The sequence below is a fragment of the Octopus bimaculoides genome, chromosome 3 (assembly GCF_046866305.1).
Source record: "Octopus bimaculoides isolate indiv1 chromosome 3, ASM4686630v1, whole genome shotgun sequence".
NCBI lineage: Eukaryota > Metazoa > Mollusca > Cephalopoda > Octopoda > Octopodidae > Octopus > Octopus bimaculoides.
The window spans coordinates 141178134-141196384 of record NC_142930.1 but is presented as its reverse complement, the minus strand read 5'-3'; the positions used below and the strand labels follow the sequence as shown (position 1 = coordinate 141196384).

At 34.6% G+C, this 18251-nt stretch overlaps 1 protein-coding gene across 6 annotated transcripts in view; it reads right to left on the bottom strand.

Moving 5' to 3' along the window:
- Positions 1-18251, bottom strand: part of LOC106876727 (uncharacterized) — a 1066253-nt gene that overhangs the window by 202115 nt on the left and 845887 nt on the right. For all 6 annotated transcript variants that reach the window (XM_052966107.2, XM_052966109.2, XM_052966108.2 and 3 more), the window contains 2 exons: positions 13546-13648; positions 11191-11242 (listed from right to left, as the gene is read on the bottom strand). In XM_052966107.2, coding sequence (XP_052822067.1) covers positions 11191-11242; positions 13546-13648 — 155 coding nt within the window. The remainder of the gene's footprint in view (positions 1-11190; positions 11243-13545; positions 13649-18251) is intronic.

Sequence of the window (18251 nt, the reverse complement as noted above, 5' to 3'; positions counted from 1 at the left end):
AAATGGTTATTGCAAGAGGTAAAAAATGAAATCAGCAGCAATGCTGAATAGATCTCTATAAGATATTTTCTAAAACCAAAACCTTATAAATTAGCTAAGAATAGTTTCCATGAAAATCCTACATGTAGCCATTTCTACTATTTTGGAATAGCATTTTAACTAAATAACTTTCACTTGCATCAGAAAAGATGACAGAGGTGTGCTGCATATTTCCTTCCATCACCAGTTTCCTAAGCTGATCAGCAGTCTTAGCATTACTATTTGCCACCAAGGACTTGACCATCATTTCAGAATGTTACCCATAGTTCATCCTGTCATGGGAAGTTCCCAGATGATGACAACTGACAGAAAATTCTGGGGTGTCAGATGGGGTAATGATATCTGGAACACAGGCATAAGTCTACTCTATCATTATTGACCCAGGACTGAATAAAAACAAAATTATGTTGTACTTAACAATATTCTAAGTTCAAATAGAGAATGCAACACATATAGACATACTAAACTACGTCCAGAAAAGGGCCACCCATTTAAATGGTGTAAAGTCACTTACAGACATTCTCCAACCTCTGACTCACAGACATACCTTCTCCTCCCTTTGCCATTTCTACCACTATTACAATGGCCTCTTCTCCACTCATGTATCCCTGTCCCAGAATTTTTTCCTCCACTTATCACTCTGTTTGTGTTGAACCCCTCTGGCCTTGCACTAATCCCTACACCGAGTCCTTCTAAGAACATTGAGCCTCTAGGTTTCCCTCTTAATTTATGTCTTTTCCACAGCTGTTGACCTACAAAGGTCCAAGAAGAACATAACTGGCATGAATCTCACCAATCCAGGAGGGCTCGCATAAATTATTGGAAACACCCATACCTTCAGACATGTAATGGAAAAAATAATTTCTCTTAATTTAAACAGTAGCAATAGATTTTTTATTGTAAGTTTAATATTATAATTAAATTATAGAAAACTGACATGTGTGTTTCTTTAAAAATGTTACTTCCAAACTTCCATGTATCTCTCTTTTTTTACCCAGAATTATTATCAATTTATTATTACTTGTTGGCATGTGTGCATGTGATAATTTACAGTATTTTTTTCAATTAATTTTTAAAATTTGTGTAAAATTTGATTTTTCATGCAATTCAATAAAATTCCCAATATTTTTTCTTTTCAGTTATTTTTATATCTTATTCAAAAATAAAGGTTAAGATGTTTGGAAAAGTTTTACATAATTTTTGGAAATGCTAAACAGTTTCTCATATAAGAGACACAAGTATTTTTTCTTCAGAAATATATGAATTAAAAATGAAAATAAAATAAAATTTAAATCTTAATGCAAACTTATATGCAATTTTTAAATTGTTGCTTAAAATTGAAAACTTTGAATGCGTATAATAATAATTGCCTCTCAAAATTGAAGAAAGAAAAGAAAAAAAATCAAGGTTTTGCCAGAAAAGATTGCAGTGAAATGAAGCAGCAAAATTTATTTAAACACTGAAGGTTACAAAACCTTAATTTAGCTCCATCTTATTATTTGCCTACTTTATCAGTGTTATTGTTGAATGGAAAGATCGCTAATTAGCAACATTAGCAGTAAACATGGCGGTGTGGTTATGAAGTTCACTTTGCATCTATATGTTTTCAGCTTCAATTATATCATGTAACATCTTATGCAAGTATTTTCTACCAGAGCCTAAGCCTTGTGAGTGAATTGACAGAAATTGTATGGGAGCCTATTGGAGTGACAATCTCTGTTCTTCGTTCAAAGAGTCAAACAGTTGTCCAGTTAAAAAACCAACACTTGGATACTCTATGCTTTTACTGGATTTCACTTTGTTACAAGCATTCAGACCAGGTGTCTTATTTGAGGATAACTTCTTTCCTTCCTTCTGGCAGTCTTAGAGGCCCTGGAAATGGTCATGAGTATTACATTTTCTCTTCTGAGCAAGTCTTATAAAAAAAGAATAATACAACCCTACAAGTACTTTCAGTTTACAGAAATGAGTTAATTGACACACAGAAGACAACAAGCAAAATTAAGTTTCCTCAAGATGCTAAATATTTGGTTTTTTATGAGGTGCACAGTCACTTATGCTGTTGAGAAACAAATGTTGATTAATTTAATTTATTCATTTAAAATCTGCTTTCTTCCCAACTGCAAGATTTCTTTCACAAGTCATTGGTGAAACCAGAACTACAGTAGAAGATATACAGGGTAGTATGCAATATGAAGTGAAAACAGAACCATGTGATTGTGAAGTAAACTTCATAATTCACACAGCTAAACCTCATATATGTATATTGGTACAGCTTGAAAATCAACATTAAACAGATATTATGTAGTATTCTGTTCTCTTGCTGGTTACATCTATTTACATCAATTTTGGCTTTGCCTTCATTCCCTTACAAAGTCAATATTAAATGTAACAAACAAAATAATGGAGTTAATTTAATTGACTAAAACCAATCAAGATGGTATAAGATGGCTGTAGTCCAATGACCAAAACCAGTAAAAGAATAAAAGAAGAGTATTAATATTAAAAGTTATAGTGATGAGGAATTATGGGTAAATTGGTTAGCTTCTAATTTACTTGTTGACTAAATTTAACAGTATGTACATAAATCATAAATGTTATCATAGTAGATGAGATAATTGGATTTAGGTGTAAGTAGTGTATACCGCTGAGCAATTAAACTGTACTGAACTAAGAAAAAGTATGGAATATTGCTAAATATTTCAAAATCGTTATTATCAAGAAAAAGAAGCTCCTTGCGGGTAATATCAATGATAATATAATGGAAACAACAACTCTCAAATTTTATATTCCAATAACTCGCTAAATCTTTGGCAAGCAATATCACAATTCAGACAACTTGCAGGAGTCCAATTACACTATGTTAGTAAGATTATCTATATTCCCAGTTACTTCATCAGCAGCAGCATCATTATTTCAACATTTACTTCTCCATGGTTTCAGAGAGAATTTATTGAGACAAATTTTCTACAGCTGGATGTTCTTCTTATCACCAGCTCCCATCTGTTTCCAAGCCAGAGGATATTTTTCCTCAGCCCAGACACTTTTTTGTTTTTCACAAAAGACTACAAACAAATAACACCACTTGCATTAAGGTGAAGCTTCTATAAGACACAGATGCATTTGCATACACACACACACACTCATATGTACGTATTTATCTAAGTATGTATGTATGTATGTATATATGTACATTTGAATGTATGTATGCACAGTAACCCCTTGCCATATCGTGGTTTATTATTTAAGCTTAGGTCGATTTTTATGTGGTGTTGTTTTGCATTTATAATAAAATATATATATACAAATTATAAAAATAATTTTAAAAAATATACAGCACAGTACTGTTTCTACTTCGTAGATTTTCACCTATCACAGGGGGTTTTGGAACATACCACTCACGATACTTGAGAGATTACAGTATGTATGTATGTATTTATGTATGTTGTTGTTGTTGGCACTCCGTCACTTACGACGTTGAGGGTTCCAGTTGATCCGATCAACGGAACAGCCTGCTCATGAAATTAACGTGCAAGTGGCTGAGCACTCCACAGACACATGTACCCTTAACATAGTTCTCGGGGATATTCAGCGTGACACTGTGTGACAAGGCTAACCCTTTGAAATACAGGTACAACAGAAAGAAGAAGTAAGAGTGAGAGAAAGTTGTGGTGAAAGAGTACAGCAGGGTTTGCCACCATCCTCTGCCGGAGCCTCGTGGAGCTTTTAGGTGTTTCGCTCAATAAACACTCACAGCGCTCGGTCTGGGAATCGAAACCGCGATCCTATGACCGCGAGTTCGCTGCCCTAACCACTGGGCCATTGCGCCTCCACATGTATGTATGTATGTATGTATTTGTCAGTCTCTTGCAACATATGACCATTCTTCCCACTCTTCTGACCATGCTCTCTCCTATATTTACCTTCTTGTAGGCAGAGTGTATGCTCCTGTACCTCATCACCTCCATTTCTTTTCTCTCTTTTCAGCTAGCGTGGCCATGTATCTCCTCTGCAGCAAAAGACATGTTTCTGTTTCCTACCTACCCTTGCACTTTAACTTCTCAATACCTGACATAAATCCACCAACTCAATTGAGGGGTCATGTCTTGACCTCACTAGTGCCAGTACCACAAAAGAGCACCCAGTAAATTCTGTAAAGCTGTGGTCAAAAGCATCTGACTATAGAAACCATGTCAAAGCACATATTGTAGCTCAATACAGTCCTGCAGAACTTTTGAACTCAGTTCAAAGTTCTTGGCTTCAAGAATATCATGATTGGAGGCTCAACCTTCTGAATTCTTTTACAAAACTAAAGGACTGCTGCAATAAGTGTGTGAATCTGAGAGGGGAATATGTTGAATAAAATCATAATTAACTGAACCTCTTGTATTTTCTTTTACCCAAAGTCAAGAAATTTTCAGCACCCCCTTGTAAATGATGATAGTAATGGTGGTGATGATACAGCAGACTTCTTTTTTTTTTAGTTTTTGTTTACCACATCCACTCACAAGGCTTTGGTCAGCCCAAGGTTATAGTGAAAGACATTTGTGATTAAGTGCCACACAATTGGAGTGAGCTCAAACCCATGTGATAGACATATGAATTTCTTAACCACATAGCCATGTCTGTCCCTGTTAGATTAGTTGTTTTAATTTCTCATGATAATACAGATGTCTCAGAAAGTCAATATAGATATCTTTCTGTCAGTAAACTAATTGTCTTGCATAAAATACAATCACACTTTCAAATGATCATGGTTGAGACATTTTCACTGATTGGCTAGCTAGTATGAAATACTAACCAGTCAGCTAGCCAAAATGTCTGTGCGTCTGTCTATCTTTATGTATTTAGTAGGTTGTTTTCCCAATTTCTTAAAGTACAAAGCTCTCAATTAGCTCAATCTAATTACTCATCACTACTTACACCAAAGTCCAATCATCTAATGTTCTATAGCATAACTATTTACATCTCATTAAATCAAGCCAAGTAATTTGAAATCTAACTAATTTACTATATATTTAACCTTCATTAGTTCTTTACAGAATTAATCTATAATTTTTCTAGAAACTAAGGCAGCAGCTGCATGCTTTGGAATACATTTTGTATTAGAATCAAATAATTTGCTAATTAGTTTGTTTTTTTTCAATTAACAATAATTTTGAAACTATTTTCAGAAAAATCAAAAATTTCGATATTCACATCAATTATTTTTAAAAAGTATTTTAATCTTAAATATTCATTTCCACTCAAGGCACAAGGCCCGAAATTTTTGGAGAGGGGGGCAGTTGATTAGATCGACCCCAGTATGCAATTGGTACTTAATTTATCGACCCCAAAAAGATGAAAGGCAAAGTCAACTTAGGTGGAATTTGAACTCGGAACAAAGACAGATGAAATACCACCAAGCATTTCATCCGGCATGCTAACATTTCTGCCAGCTCACTGCCTTAGCAATACTAAACAATGCAACAAAATGGATATGATTTCTATAAAGAGATTTAAAGACTTCACAAGATATTTGAATTACAAAACAAAACCTATATTTTCTAGTTTGAAAGGATGGTTGCCTGGTTAAGCAGGGGTGTTGGTGACCCTTGTTGTACTCTTTCACCCCAACTTCCTCTCACTCTTTCTTCCTGTTTCTTGAGTAACACTGCGATTGACTGGCGTTCCGTCCAGCTGGGGAGGGGGGGACACATACACCATAGAAACCGGGAAACTGGGCCCATGAGCCTGGCTAGGCTTTGGAAGGAGGCAAAAGTAAAAAAATAAAAGTAAACTTTAGGTTAGTTAAAATATGTTTGCAACACTTTTACCAGTGGAAATTGTATATATATATATATTAAATTTAAATGTTGAAGTGAATCTAACGGATTTTGTGTGTTATTTTAAATGGCTTATAAACACCTTCCACGCTGCAATTGTTTTCGTTCCAGCACACAATCTCAGATCAGGTCACTTGCTATGCAAGTGCATCTCCATAATATATATATATATATATATATATATATATATATAGATAGATAGATATAGGTGCAGGAGTAGCTGTGTGGTAAGTAGCTTGCTTACTAACCACATGGTCCTGGGTTCAGTCCCACTGTGTGGCACCTTGGGCAAGTGTCTTCTACTATAGCATCAGGCCGACCAAAGCTTTGTGAGTGGACTTGGTAGACAGAAACTGAAAGAAGCTTGTCGTATATATGTGTGTGTATATATATTTATATATATATATATATATATATATATATATATATATATATATATATATATATGTATGTATGTGTGTGTATGTTTGTATGTCGGTATTTGTCCCCCCAACATCGCTTGACAACTGATGGTGGTGTGTTTATGTCCCCGTAACTTAGTGGTTCGGCAAAAGAGACCAATAGAATAAGTACTAGGCTTATAAAGAATAAGTCCTGGGATTGATTTGCTCAACTAAAAGGCGGTGCTCCAGCATGGCCACAGTCAAATGACTGAAACAAGTAAAAGAATATATATATATACATATATATATATATATATACATATATATACATATATATATATATATATATATATATATATATATATATATATATATATATATATATATATATATATATATATATAAACAAATAATAAATGAGTATATGCATATATACGTACAGGTATGTGCATACCTACGTCTACCTGTATATATAGGTGCATATCTGGGTACAGGACATTGCAAACAAAACGTAGACAAGAAAATAAAATGACGCATCGTTAAAATGGCTCTTCCCATGGACCGCAAATTAAATTTGTATACACAAATTAAACTTGTGCCATGGAGGAATGTAGTGGCGGACAAAAAACAAGACAGGAAAACAAACGGAAAAGGCTATGCAGCCAGACGTGAAAAATTATGTGTATATAAACGCTGTGAGGCACGAACTGAAAGCGGGACGATTCCTCCATGGCACAAGTTTAATTTGTGTATTCAAATTTAATTTGCGGTCCATGGGAAGAGCCATTTTAACGATGCGTCATTTTATTTTCTTGTCTACGTTTTGTTTGCCATGTCCTGTACCCAGATATGCACCTATATATACAGGTAGACGTAGGTATGCACATACCTGTACGTATATATGCCTATACTCATTTATTATTTGTTTTACATGATCGAACGCCTGCGTCATCCCTGTAAGTAGTTTCTTTTAACTTTATATATGTATATATATATATATATATATATATATATGCAACAGGTTTCTTTCAGTTTCCCCTTTAACTAAATTCTGTTACAAGACTTTGGGTATCCCAGGGTTATAGCAGAAGATATCTGCCCAAGCTACTGTGTTGAAGGATTGTACTTGATGTCACACAGTTGGGAAACAAACTTTTTAATCACACAGCCATTAACAAATATTAGATATATTTTTATAAAAGAGGATTTTTAATACACTTGTGTTATTTGCTTATTCTCTATCAAACTCTTTCTCATAAAATGCTACTGAAATTGAGTACTTCTTTTCTTTTCTTTTCTTTTCTTTTCTTTCTTTTCTTTATATGCTACACTTGGCTCTGATGAACAAAATGCATAAAAAAAAATCATCATGCTTTTTCATATCTGTTTGCTTTTATTGCCACAGAAATAGCTGTAGCTGGAAATCTTTAAGAGGACGTACAATTTCTTCATGAGAAATATACGTGACTAACAGCCACTTAATTTAATGACAACAATTTAATAGAAGTTCAGACTTCATGCTGTGTTTGAATTTTATATAGATACTTTAAATTTTCAGGTAATTTAATTGAAGAAAATATGTTAGTCGTTGCTCCTGCTGCTATTGTTGATGTTAGTGAGTGCCAAATCAGCTTTAATCAAGCAAACCTATAAACAAAACATTCTATCCATGACCATCTCAAACAAGTTTTGAGATAGTATATCTAATGCTTCATTTTCCAATGTGTCCTTCATTTTCTAACATGGTAATATGAGAATTGAAGGTGATTTGGCAGCTATGTCTAGCAAGCAAAAATGACTACATGAAGGCTTTCTAAACTTAATATCATTTTATGGTTTACATGTAAGATTCATTCCTTTCTGTTGGACTTATTTTTATTAAATCTCATTTTTCAGAAACTTGAGTGAATCATTTAATAGGCTTTTTTTTTTTTGTGCCAGCATGTGTTGGATGGATATCTATCTATCTGAGGCAATATTTTCAGGTCTGGGTGCTCTTTTTGTTAGCAGCCCTTTCTTGTTTAGAAATTGTGTTTTTATTATTCTACTTTAAGAGTGCAGAGCTCCAGGATGTAATAACTTAAAGGGAATGTAAACATGACGCCATTTTTCATTCAGACAATCTCAACTAAAAGAACAAAAATGAGCGCTTCCATGCACACACACCTGAGAAGGGAATAATAGGTAAAGACAATGGAAACATGATGATAGTTGGTAAAAAGATTCAACAGAGAACAGCATGGACAGCATTATATCAGAAGACAGATTGCTAGGAGAAAGAGAGTAACAGCATAGGGAGTATGAGAGAGAGAGAGATGGCCTGAAAGAGTGGTGATAAGGAGGTGTTTAGTATGGACAACAACCAATATGAGGCCATCCCTCTGCAATGAAAGAGGGAGAAACTAATTGTATGGATTACTAATTAATTACAATGGATACTACTAGAAAAAGTACACTGATAGAGGAGAATGTGAGTGACAAATAAGAAAATAATGAAGACCGAGAGATAATGGTATATGAAGATTTAATATGAACATAAATATTAAAAGAGATCCAAATATAGTTACATATCCCAATCATTTTCATCATCACTACCATCAATATTTTTTAATGTTTTCCTATGTTTCTATGGAGTGGGAAGGTCCTTTACATTTTGGCACCTCACAAGTTGGAAAAGGATCTGTCTCATAAGAGCAGTCTTTACTACTCATACTATGTCTTCCAAAGTTTGCTTCTCCCATCGATTCCATTCAGTTGGAGTGTTCAGCATTCTTTATACAGCTGACAACCACCTTACATACCATATGCACATGCCAGTGTTGTTTTTTTAGTTTTTCACATTTTGCTCAATTTCTCTTGCATTCAATTTTGTTCTCAGCTCATTTAGATACAATCAATCATGTACATTAATTTTGGTTTCAAATTTTGGCACAAAATCGACCCCACATTGACCCCCCACCCCACCCCACCCTGCCATTGCTCAACTGGTACCTATTTCATAAACTCCAAAACAGTGAGAGGCAAAGTCAACCTCAGCAGAATTTGAACTCAGAATATAAATCTGGATGAAAAGCTGCAACGCATTTTTCTGATATGCAAACAATTCTTGTTTCTTTATTGCCCACAAGGGGCTAAACACAGAGGGGACAAACAAGGACAGACAAAGAGATTAAGTCGATTACATTGACCCCAGTGTGTAACTGGTACTTAATTTATCAACCTCGAAAGGTTGAAAGGCAAAGTCGACCTCAGCGGAATTTGAACTCAGAACATAACGGCAGACAAAATACCGCTAAGCATTTTGCCCAGCGTTCTAAAGTTTCTGCCAGCTCGCCTGATGTGCAAACAATTTTGTCAGCTTGCCGCCCTAATCATTTACATTGATACTGATCATCCAAAATAGCATCTCGGTTTATTTCTTTCCAGCCTATTTAAGACCTCTGTATCTAAAGCCAATATCAGGCACTACTCCATACACAAATATCATACTATTGTCCTTCTACCCTGAAAAAGAAAGCCTTTCTCACTAGGAGAAGTAATAGCTTCTTGATCCTTTTCTACCTCATTCTCATTCTGGCATCTGTATTTTTCAGAATACACATCGCCACTGCTAATTATGTCTCCTAAGTAACAAATGCTATCAACCACTTCTAAAGAGCCTTCTAAGGATATGGAAGAATTCATGACTGTTGTGCATCTGTCATATGTGAAGTCAATTTACTCTGTCACCAGGTAATTTCACTACATCATGTGTGCATTATTAATTTACCATTCAATGCATGGAATTCCTATTTATTCCTTCATTGCAAACCAACAAAGTTACTTTAATTACCAACAATAGCATCCTGTCATTTTTTCAGCTCCTAAAACTTTAGTCTTTGCAATGTTTGCTTTGAGAACTCTCAGTCATAGAGTTTGATCCCAAAGTTAGAATTTCTTCATAATTCCTTGATTAATTCAGCTATAAGACTCATGCCATCAGCATACAGCAGGAGGTTTTTTTCCCTGGACAGGTTATCTTAAAATGTTCTGATGTTGCCAGGAAGAATACAATAAACAGAAGGGGAACTGAACCCTGATGAACACCAACCTGTACATCACATCCTCATAAATATACATTATATCCTTCACTAATCCCTGTTAATTTTCCCCTAATTAATTATATCTCTGACTTACACAACTCTCACAATCAGTCATTATCATAGATTTCGCTGTCATCATCGTCATTTCCTCCACCATTTGATCCAAAAATCTGGATCATTTCACCTAATTTTCGTTTTACAGTATGTTCTTTTGTTTGAAAGGGAATGTACATTATACTTTAAAAACTTGACCAATGGCTATCATGTATTTTTCATACATGACACACACTGCAACTTTCATTTCATGCACACACACACATATATAATGCAGGGACATATATTCCAGGTGTGTTAGGTGTGTGCTGCACATCCATCGAAACTGGCAAATACATTATAAATCTTAACTTTACTCATTAATTTAAACCCAAATCTTAACGAAAAACTTTTGTAATACCCCTACTTGAAATTTTGTGGCATTAGATGTGGCAGCAGATCCAATACAACAACCACCATGTGCTACTGATATAATGTATAGTTGCATCATAAGCAACATGACTGTTACACTGGGTTTTTGGTAGGTAATGGAGTTATGTAGGTTGTAGAGAGCGACTAACAGATTCAATGCTTTATCACAAACAAATACATGAATTTAAACAAACAAATACATAACTGACAACAGCATATATGTCATTGATGGATCGAGTTAATACATTGGTTATCAATGCTCACATACACACACACATTACATATATATACTTATGTGTATACATGCAGAAACATGCATACATGCAGAAACATGCATACATGCATAATTCTGCAGTGATACCATTTCCAAAGATATTTATTAATCATTATACTTACATTTTCCACATAAGGCTGACATACTGTCAAATTAATAGTATGTTCCGATGACCTAAAGTACACAAAATGAATGGAGTAGTGATATGCATACATATTCATATAGCTAGTAATTGAATATACATAGATAACTGGGTAACATGATGCATTGAGCACTTACTTATGAACACACAAATATATATATATATATATATATATATATATATATATATATATATATATATATATATACATATATATAGATAGATAGAAAGATACTCGCATACATACACACACACACACACACACACACACACACATATATATATATATATGCATGCATATGTGTATATTGTGTGTTTACATACATATGGGTTGAGTTATGATAGCTATTTAACTCATATCAATTTACTCTCTTTTGTTTTATTTTGTAATAATATTAGATAGAAAATATAATACATAATGTTATTATATTTTATTAATATATTACTAGCAATTCTCGTGCAAATTCCACAATTATTTTGAAAATTGGAAAAATGGAATTGCATACTTTTCTGAAGCATTTGATTTATGAGATGGTGTAAAGGTCCACATTGGTAGTACTGAATGTATAATCTCGAAAAAACATCTCTGAAAATCATATTCTTACATCTTCCACTTTGTGTGTCGTTATTTATGATTTTTCATTTTACATCAAGAAGTAAACAATTTAAAATATGAAACAAAATGAAGACATCATCTATAATAATATTCTGCTACAGTACATTGGTAAAGTTTTAACAGATCTTTATCCAACTATTTGAAAAAAAAAATACAAAACCTTCATACTGTAAATTTCCTCGATCTTTCACTTGTTAGTTTAAATTATTTATCATTGCTCATATTTCATTTAAAAAATATGTTTTAATTGAGCAGATGATAATTAATTGCACTAACGTTGATGCATTAAGTGATGGGTGATATATATATATATATATAGGTGTAGGAGTGGCTGTGTGGTAAGTAGCTTGCTTACCAACCACATGGTTCTGGGTTCAGTTCCACTGTGTGGCACCTTGGGCTAGTGTCTTCTACTATAGCCTTGGGCCGACCAAAGCCTTGTGAGTAAAATTTTCTTCAACTAGCCATGTGACAGCATATATGTATATTCTATTTGTTTCCATCATTGGACTACAGAGACACTGCCTTGAAAATTTTAATGGACCAAATCAACCCCAGTATCTAATGTTTTTTTTAATTTTTTTAGTCGGGTACTTATGGTCTCTCATGGGTTCTTTTGCTGAACCATTATGTTAGAGGGATGTAAACAAACCAACAGTGGGTATCAAGCAATGGTGGGAGTAGAAACTCAAGCACGAAGACACATGCACACACATACATACATACATGTATGTATGTATGTGTATATATATATATATATATATATATATTTATTGTTGTTGTTGTTGTTGGCACTCCGTCGTTTACGATGTCGAGGGTTCCAGTTGATCCAATCAACGAAACAGCCTGCTTGTGAAATTAACGTGCAAGTGGCTGAGCACTCCACAGACACGTGTACCCTTAACGTAGTTTTAGGGGATATTCAGCGTGACACAGTGTGACAAGGCTGACCCTTTGAAATACAGGCACAACAGAAACAGGAAGTAAGAAAAAGTTGTGGTGGAAGAGTACAGCAGGGTTCGCCACCATCCCCTGCTGGAGCCTCGTGGAGCTTTAGGTGTTTTCACTCAATAAACACTCACAACGCCCGGTCTGGGAATCGAAACCACGATCCTATGACTGCGAGTCCGCTGCCCTAACCACTAGGCCATTGCACCTCCACATATATATATATATCACCATCATCATCATCATCGTTTAACGTCCGCTTTCCATGCTAGCATGGGTTGGACGATTTGACTGAGGACTGGTGAAACTGGATGGCAACACCAGGCTCCAATCTAATTTGGCAGAGTTTCTACAGCTGGATGTATATATATATATATATATATATATATATACTTGAAGAAATAAGGTACTCATATAATATCTGTACATCACCTCCAAACCTTCTAATATATATGTATATATATATATATATATATATATGTATATATATGATGGATTTCTATACAATATCCATCTAACTGGTTCACTCACAAGGCATTGGTCAGCTTGAGGCTATAGTAGAAGTCAATTGCCTATGGTACCATACAGTGGGACTGAATTTGAAATCACATAGTTGCAAAGTGAGTTTTATAACCACACAGTCATACCTTTTGTACCTGTAATATCAGATCATTTGTGGCAGACAATCAGACAGACAGAATACATGCTTGTGTGCATGAATGTCTCTGGAAAAGTAAACATCATTAAACATAAAATGAGGATGATAATTACCTGACCAAGTCAATGACATAATCTCTTGGAGACTTCTTTACATCTTCACCATTGATTTTAATAATTTGGTCTCCTGGCAACAGCTTAGCCATACTGGGTCCTCCTGAAGAACAAAGAAAATTAATGCTTATTGAACTATTTGTACATAAATTAAAAAATGGTGTACTAACAGCAGTTAATATTCAATAAGAAATTTTTCCTTGACGATAGAAGTTTTAAGGAGATCTTTTGTGTTACAGAAAATCATTTTAATTTCAGGAAGTTTGAATTGAAGAAAATTCTGAGTGATTAATGGGGTGGACTTTTGAATTCAAAGTCTGCCATTAAAACTGTATTCAGAACCAAGACAAACCACTTTGCTTGTCTCATTCAACTCAGTTCAAAATTAAATAACACTTCTACTTCAGACTTAAGTGGTGAGTATTTGAAAAGACATTCTGAATTACTTTAGTCATTTAAGAAGTTCACAACAGAATTGTCCAACAGATTTTTGTATAGAATCATTTTCCTTTATGACTGCCAAAATTAAAACATGAAAAACCTTTAAATATTTTAGTCGGTGTCAAAGCAACTTTAAGATGCTTAATATGTTTGGTTTTTGAGTATGAATGGTCACATTGTTTAAGCAATAATTTACTTGTCTGAAGTGGCTGAGTAGAGGAACAATATGTTAAAGACATAAATCTCTCTTTGCTTCAATAAAATCTCAAAAGATTGCTGTTTAAAAACAACCTTAAAACTTAAGCTGTCACAAACTCCTTTACTACTATTTTCTAATTTCAGCTAGTTGGCTAAACTGATCCCAATAGCTGACTCATACTTTATTTTATTGACCACAAAAGAATGAAAGGCTAAGTTGGCCTTGGTAGGATTTGAACTTGGAATTTAATTTTCTTCACTACTACTATTGATTTGAAGTGTTGAGCAGGCAGAACCGAACCACTAGCATGCTGGGCAAAATACATTGTGACATTTCATCCATTTTGTGTTCTGCATTCAAATTCCACCAAGATTGACTTTGCCTCTCATCCTTTCAAGATCGATAAAATAAGTACCAGTTGAGCAAAATTTAAAACCAATATTACAAGTGATCTAAAATAATTATATTTCTACTCTAAAGATCACATTCCCTCTCAAAGCTAGGTCATCATCATCATTTAGCATCCATTTTCCATGCTGGCATGATTTGGGCAGTTTCACAGAAGATGGCAAACCAGAGGACAGCACCAAACTTTACTGCCTGTTTTGGCATGGGTTTTATGGCTGGATGCCCTTTCCTAACACGAACCACCTTACAGAGTGCACTGGCACTTTCTGCATGGCATGGTTTTACAGTAATTCTTAAAAACAGATTTTAGGAACTCTAATTGTAATGCTTTAATTTTCTCAAGAATTTAAAACAATTTCTGCTCTTATGAAATCACAGAAAATTATACTATATTGTAAGGAAATCATTGAAATTTTATCTTCTAATTTATTCTTTCTTTCCTCTCTTACCTTTTCTGTCTATTCATTACAAAGAAACAAATTTAGAAGTTAAGGCATAATCCAATAAAATATGACATTACTTACTCTCACTATGTCTGAGTTGGTTAATCTATTATATCAGGTGGCAGATATTGTAAATATCTCACCATCAAATCAGACATGACCTAAGTATAGCTTGAATACTACAGTAAGGTTTTGAAAAAGAAATACAAGAAACTTAAGATGGTCGCTCTTCAGCAAAGATAAGTCTGGAAGCTATTGTTTGATTTGTAAATATTTGGAAAATGTGTCTATTTCTGAAACTAGCATCTGAACCAAACACATGCAACATAAATCAATTTAAAATCCTAATAGCTTTAGTGGAAAAGCAAGTTAAGAACTAGATTCATAGTTTCTTATAATGAAATCACCTGTATGCACGATTTCTTTAGAATCTACATTGCTTACTCTAGGTTGCTGAAAAATTGCTGCCTGTCTATTTTGTGACAATATGTTAGAGAGAGAGGGGGAGAGAGAGAGAGAGAGAGAGAGAGAGAGAGAGAGAGAGAGAGGGAGGGAGAGGGAGAGAGAGAGAGAGAGAGAGAGAGAGAGACAGACAGGCAGACAGACAGAGACTCTAACTGAAAAACTTAAGAATTTACATAAATATTTTAATTTGTGGATTTGACAAAACTTTATCAATACAAAAAGATAAAATGACTGAATAATAGAAAACAAATCAACATCATCATCGTTGTCATTTAGCGTCCACTTTTCATGCTGGCATGGGTTGGGTAGTTTGACGGGAGCTGGCCAGCTGGGGAGCTGGCCAGCTGGGGAGCTGCCCAGGTTCAATTGTCTATTGGCACGTAAAAGCACCTACTACACTCTTAGAGTGGTTGGCATTAGGAAGGGCATCCAGCTGTAGAAACTCTGCCAAATCAGATTGGAGCCTGGTGTAGCCATCTGGTTCACCAGTCTTCAGTCAAATCGTCCAACCCATGCTAGCATGGAAAGCGGACGTTAAACGACGATGATGATGATGATATATAAATATAAAACTACTGGATAACTAACATACAGTATTTCAGAAACTATGCTTACATAATTGTCGCAAGTAGGAAGCTATACAATATTAAGATAATAAATGAGGCATCACATCAAGATCTTTTCATAAATATTTTATCAGTAATCATCAATGATACTTTTGTTTTATTTACATTCAATATTCATGGGACGGACAGACAGACAAACAAAAGTCAAAATTTTAGAAACCAAACCATTATTATCATAGATAAAGAAATTCTTACTGTAAAGAAGGTTACAGGAGCAAATAATTGAATTAACAGAACCTTGCTCTGAATATCTTCATTACCAATGACCTTTTTATTTCAATGGATTTTCTCACAGACACATAGCTTTTGAAATATATGTCTGTTCATTAAATTAATTCTATTAATTAACAATCTCATTTCCCCAGTTTTATCTCTCAGCTGAATAACAAATGTTACTTAATAAATATGTGGAACAGGGTAATTATAAATTTTACTTTAGAGTTTTAGAATTTTCAAGATAGTTCTTGGACCCGTAGTACTAGTTTCCTGGACCTTCAAGTTGAAGAACTGGTTTAGCAGAGTGAAGAACAAAATGCCTTGCAATATCTATGTATTGGGTTGTCCGGAAATTTCATACTGATTTTCCAAAAGGTTCTTCTCACTCAGCTCATGTGGTACCCAAACATCATAGCGATTTGTGTACCCAAGCTTTACTAGGTGCTCATGAACGACGGATTTTGATAGGTTGAGGCTTTCTGCCAATTCTTGGGTTGTGCAATTTGGGTTATTCTCAATTAATGACTCGATTTGGTCGTCTGTAGTGGATGGTCTGCCTGATCACTCTTTATCAATAAGGCTACAATCTCCAACTCGGAACTTGCAAACCACTTCCTTACAGTTCTTTCAGATAAAGAAACATCACCGTAAACTGTGTATATTTCTTTGGTTGCTTGTCAGGCATTTTTCCCTTTACGGAAAAAGAAAAGCATCAAGTGCCAAAAATGAACTTTCTTATCTTCCATTTTAAAGGGTTACAGAATTAACACAGATTATTGGAACATAAACCTTCTTCCACGAAAAGATAGCTTAAAATGTGCTCTAAATGAAGGTGTAGTCAAATCCTGTTTTATGGACTCAACCATGTTCTAAAATAAGTCGAAAGGTAAGCTACTATAAATTGGCACAAACTTTCCGGACAACCCAATATATTGGTTTCAAATTTATAGCTCAAGACCAGCAAGTTTTGTTAAGTTAATTACACTGACCCCAGCACATAACTGGTACTTATTTTATTGACCCCAAAAGGATAAAAGACAAAGTTGACCTTGACAGCATTTGAACACTGGACATAAATACAGATAAAATGCCACTAAGCATTTTGCCTGGCATGCTAACAATTCCACCAGCTCACTGTCTTAATATCTATGCATATTATACAGCAATATGGCTTCTCTCCTCTATGAATACGTTTGCAAACTGTGAGGTACCTTTTAGAGAGAAGGACTTTGTGCATATTTATGTTCTGAATTTCAATGATGTCAAGTATTAGCTTTGTATGCTAACCATCTGAGGTTGATGACTTAATAACTAACCATGAATGCAATTAATTGAATCAACCGTTCCATCCCAATAAATTTCTGGTCTTGTGCCCGTGTTACAAATCATTATTATTAACAGAGTGTATAAGCTGTATTTACCATAAAAGATAATAGACACAGGCATGGATGTGTAGTTAAGAAGTTTGGTCTTCATTTGTGTAATTCTGGGTTCAGTCAAACTGTGTAGCAACTTGTGCAGATGTTTTCAACTTTAGTCATGAGCATACAAAAGCTTTAGGAGTGAAATTAGTAGACAAAATGTGTGTATATATAACATCATCATCGTCATCATTTTAATGTTCACTTCTCCATACTTGCATGGGTCAGACAGAATTTATTGACACAGATTTTCTACAGCCCAATACCCTTCCAGCCACCAACCTTCACTTGTTTTCAAGTCAAGTAATATTTCTCCATACTCAGATATGATTTCATGTGAGACTGGAAATGAGGAGACACTGTTTGTGTGACAGTGAGACTCATTTACAACTAACATTCAATGTCAAGACAAGGAAACAGTTAGAAGCCTGATCTCGCCCTTCCTTCCTGGCAACTGTATCACTGCTATCCTGTCATCCCCACCTAT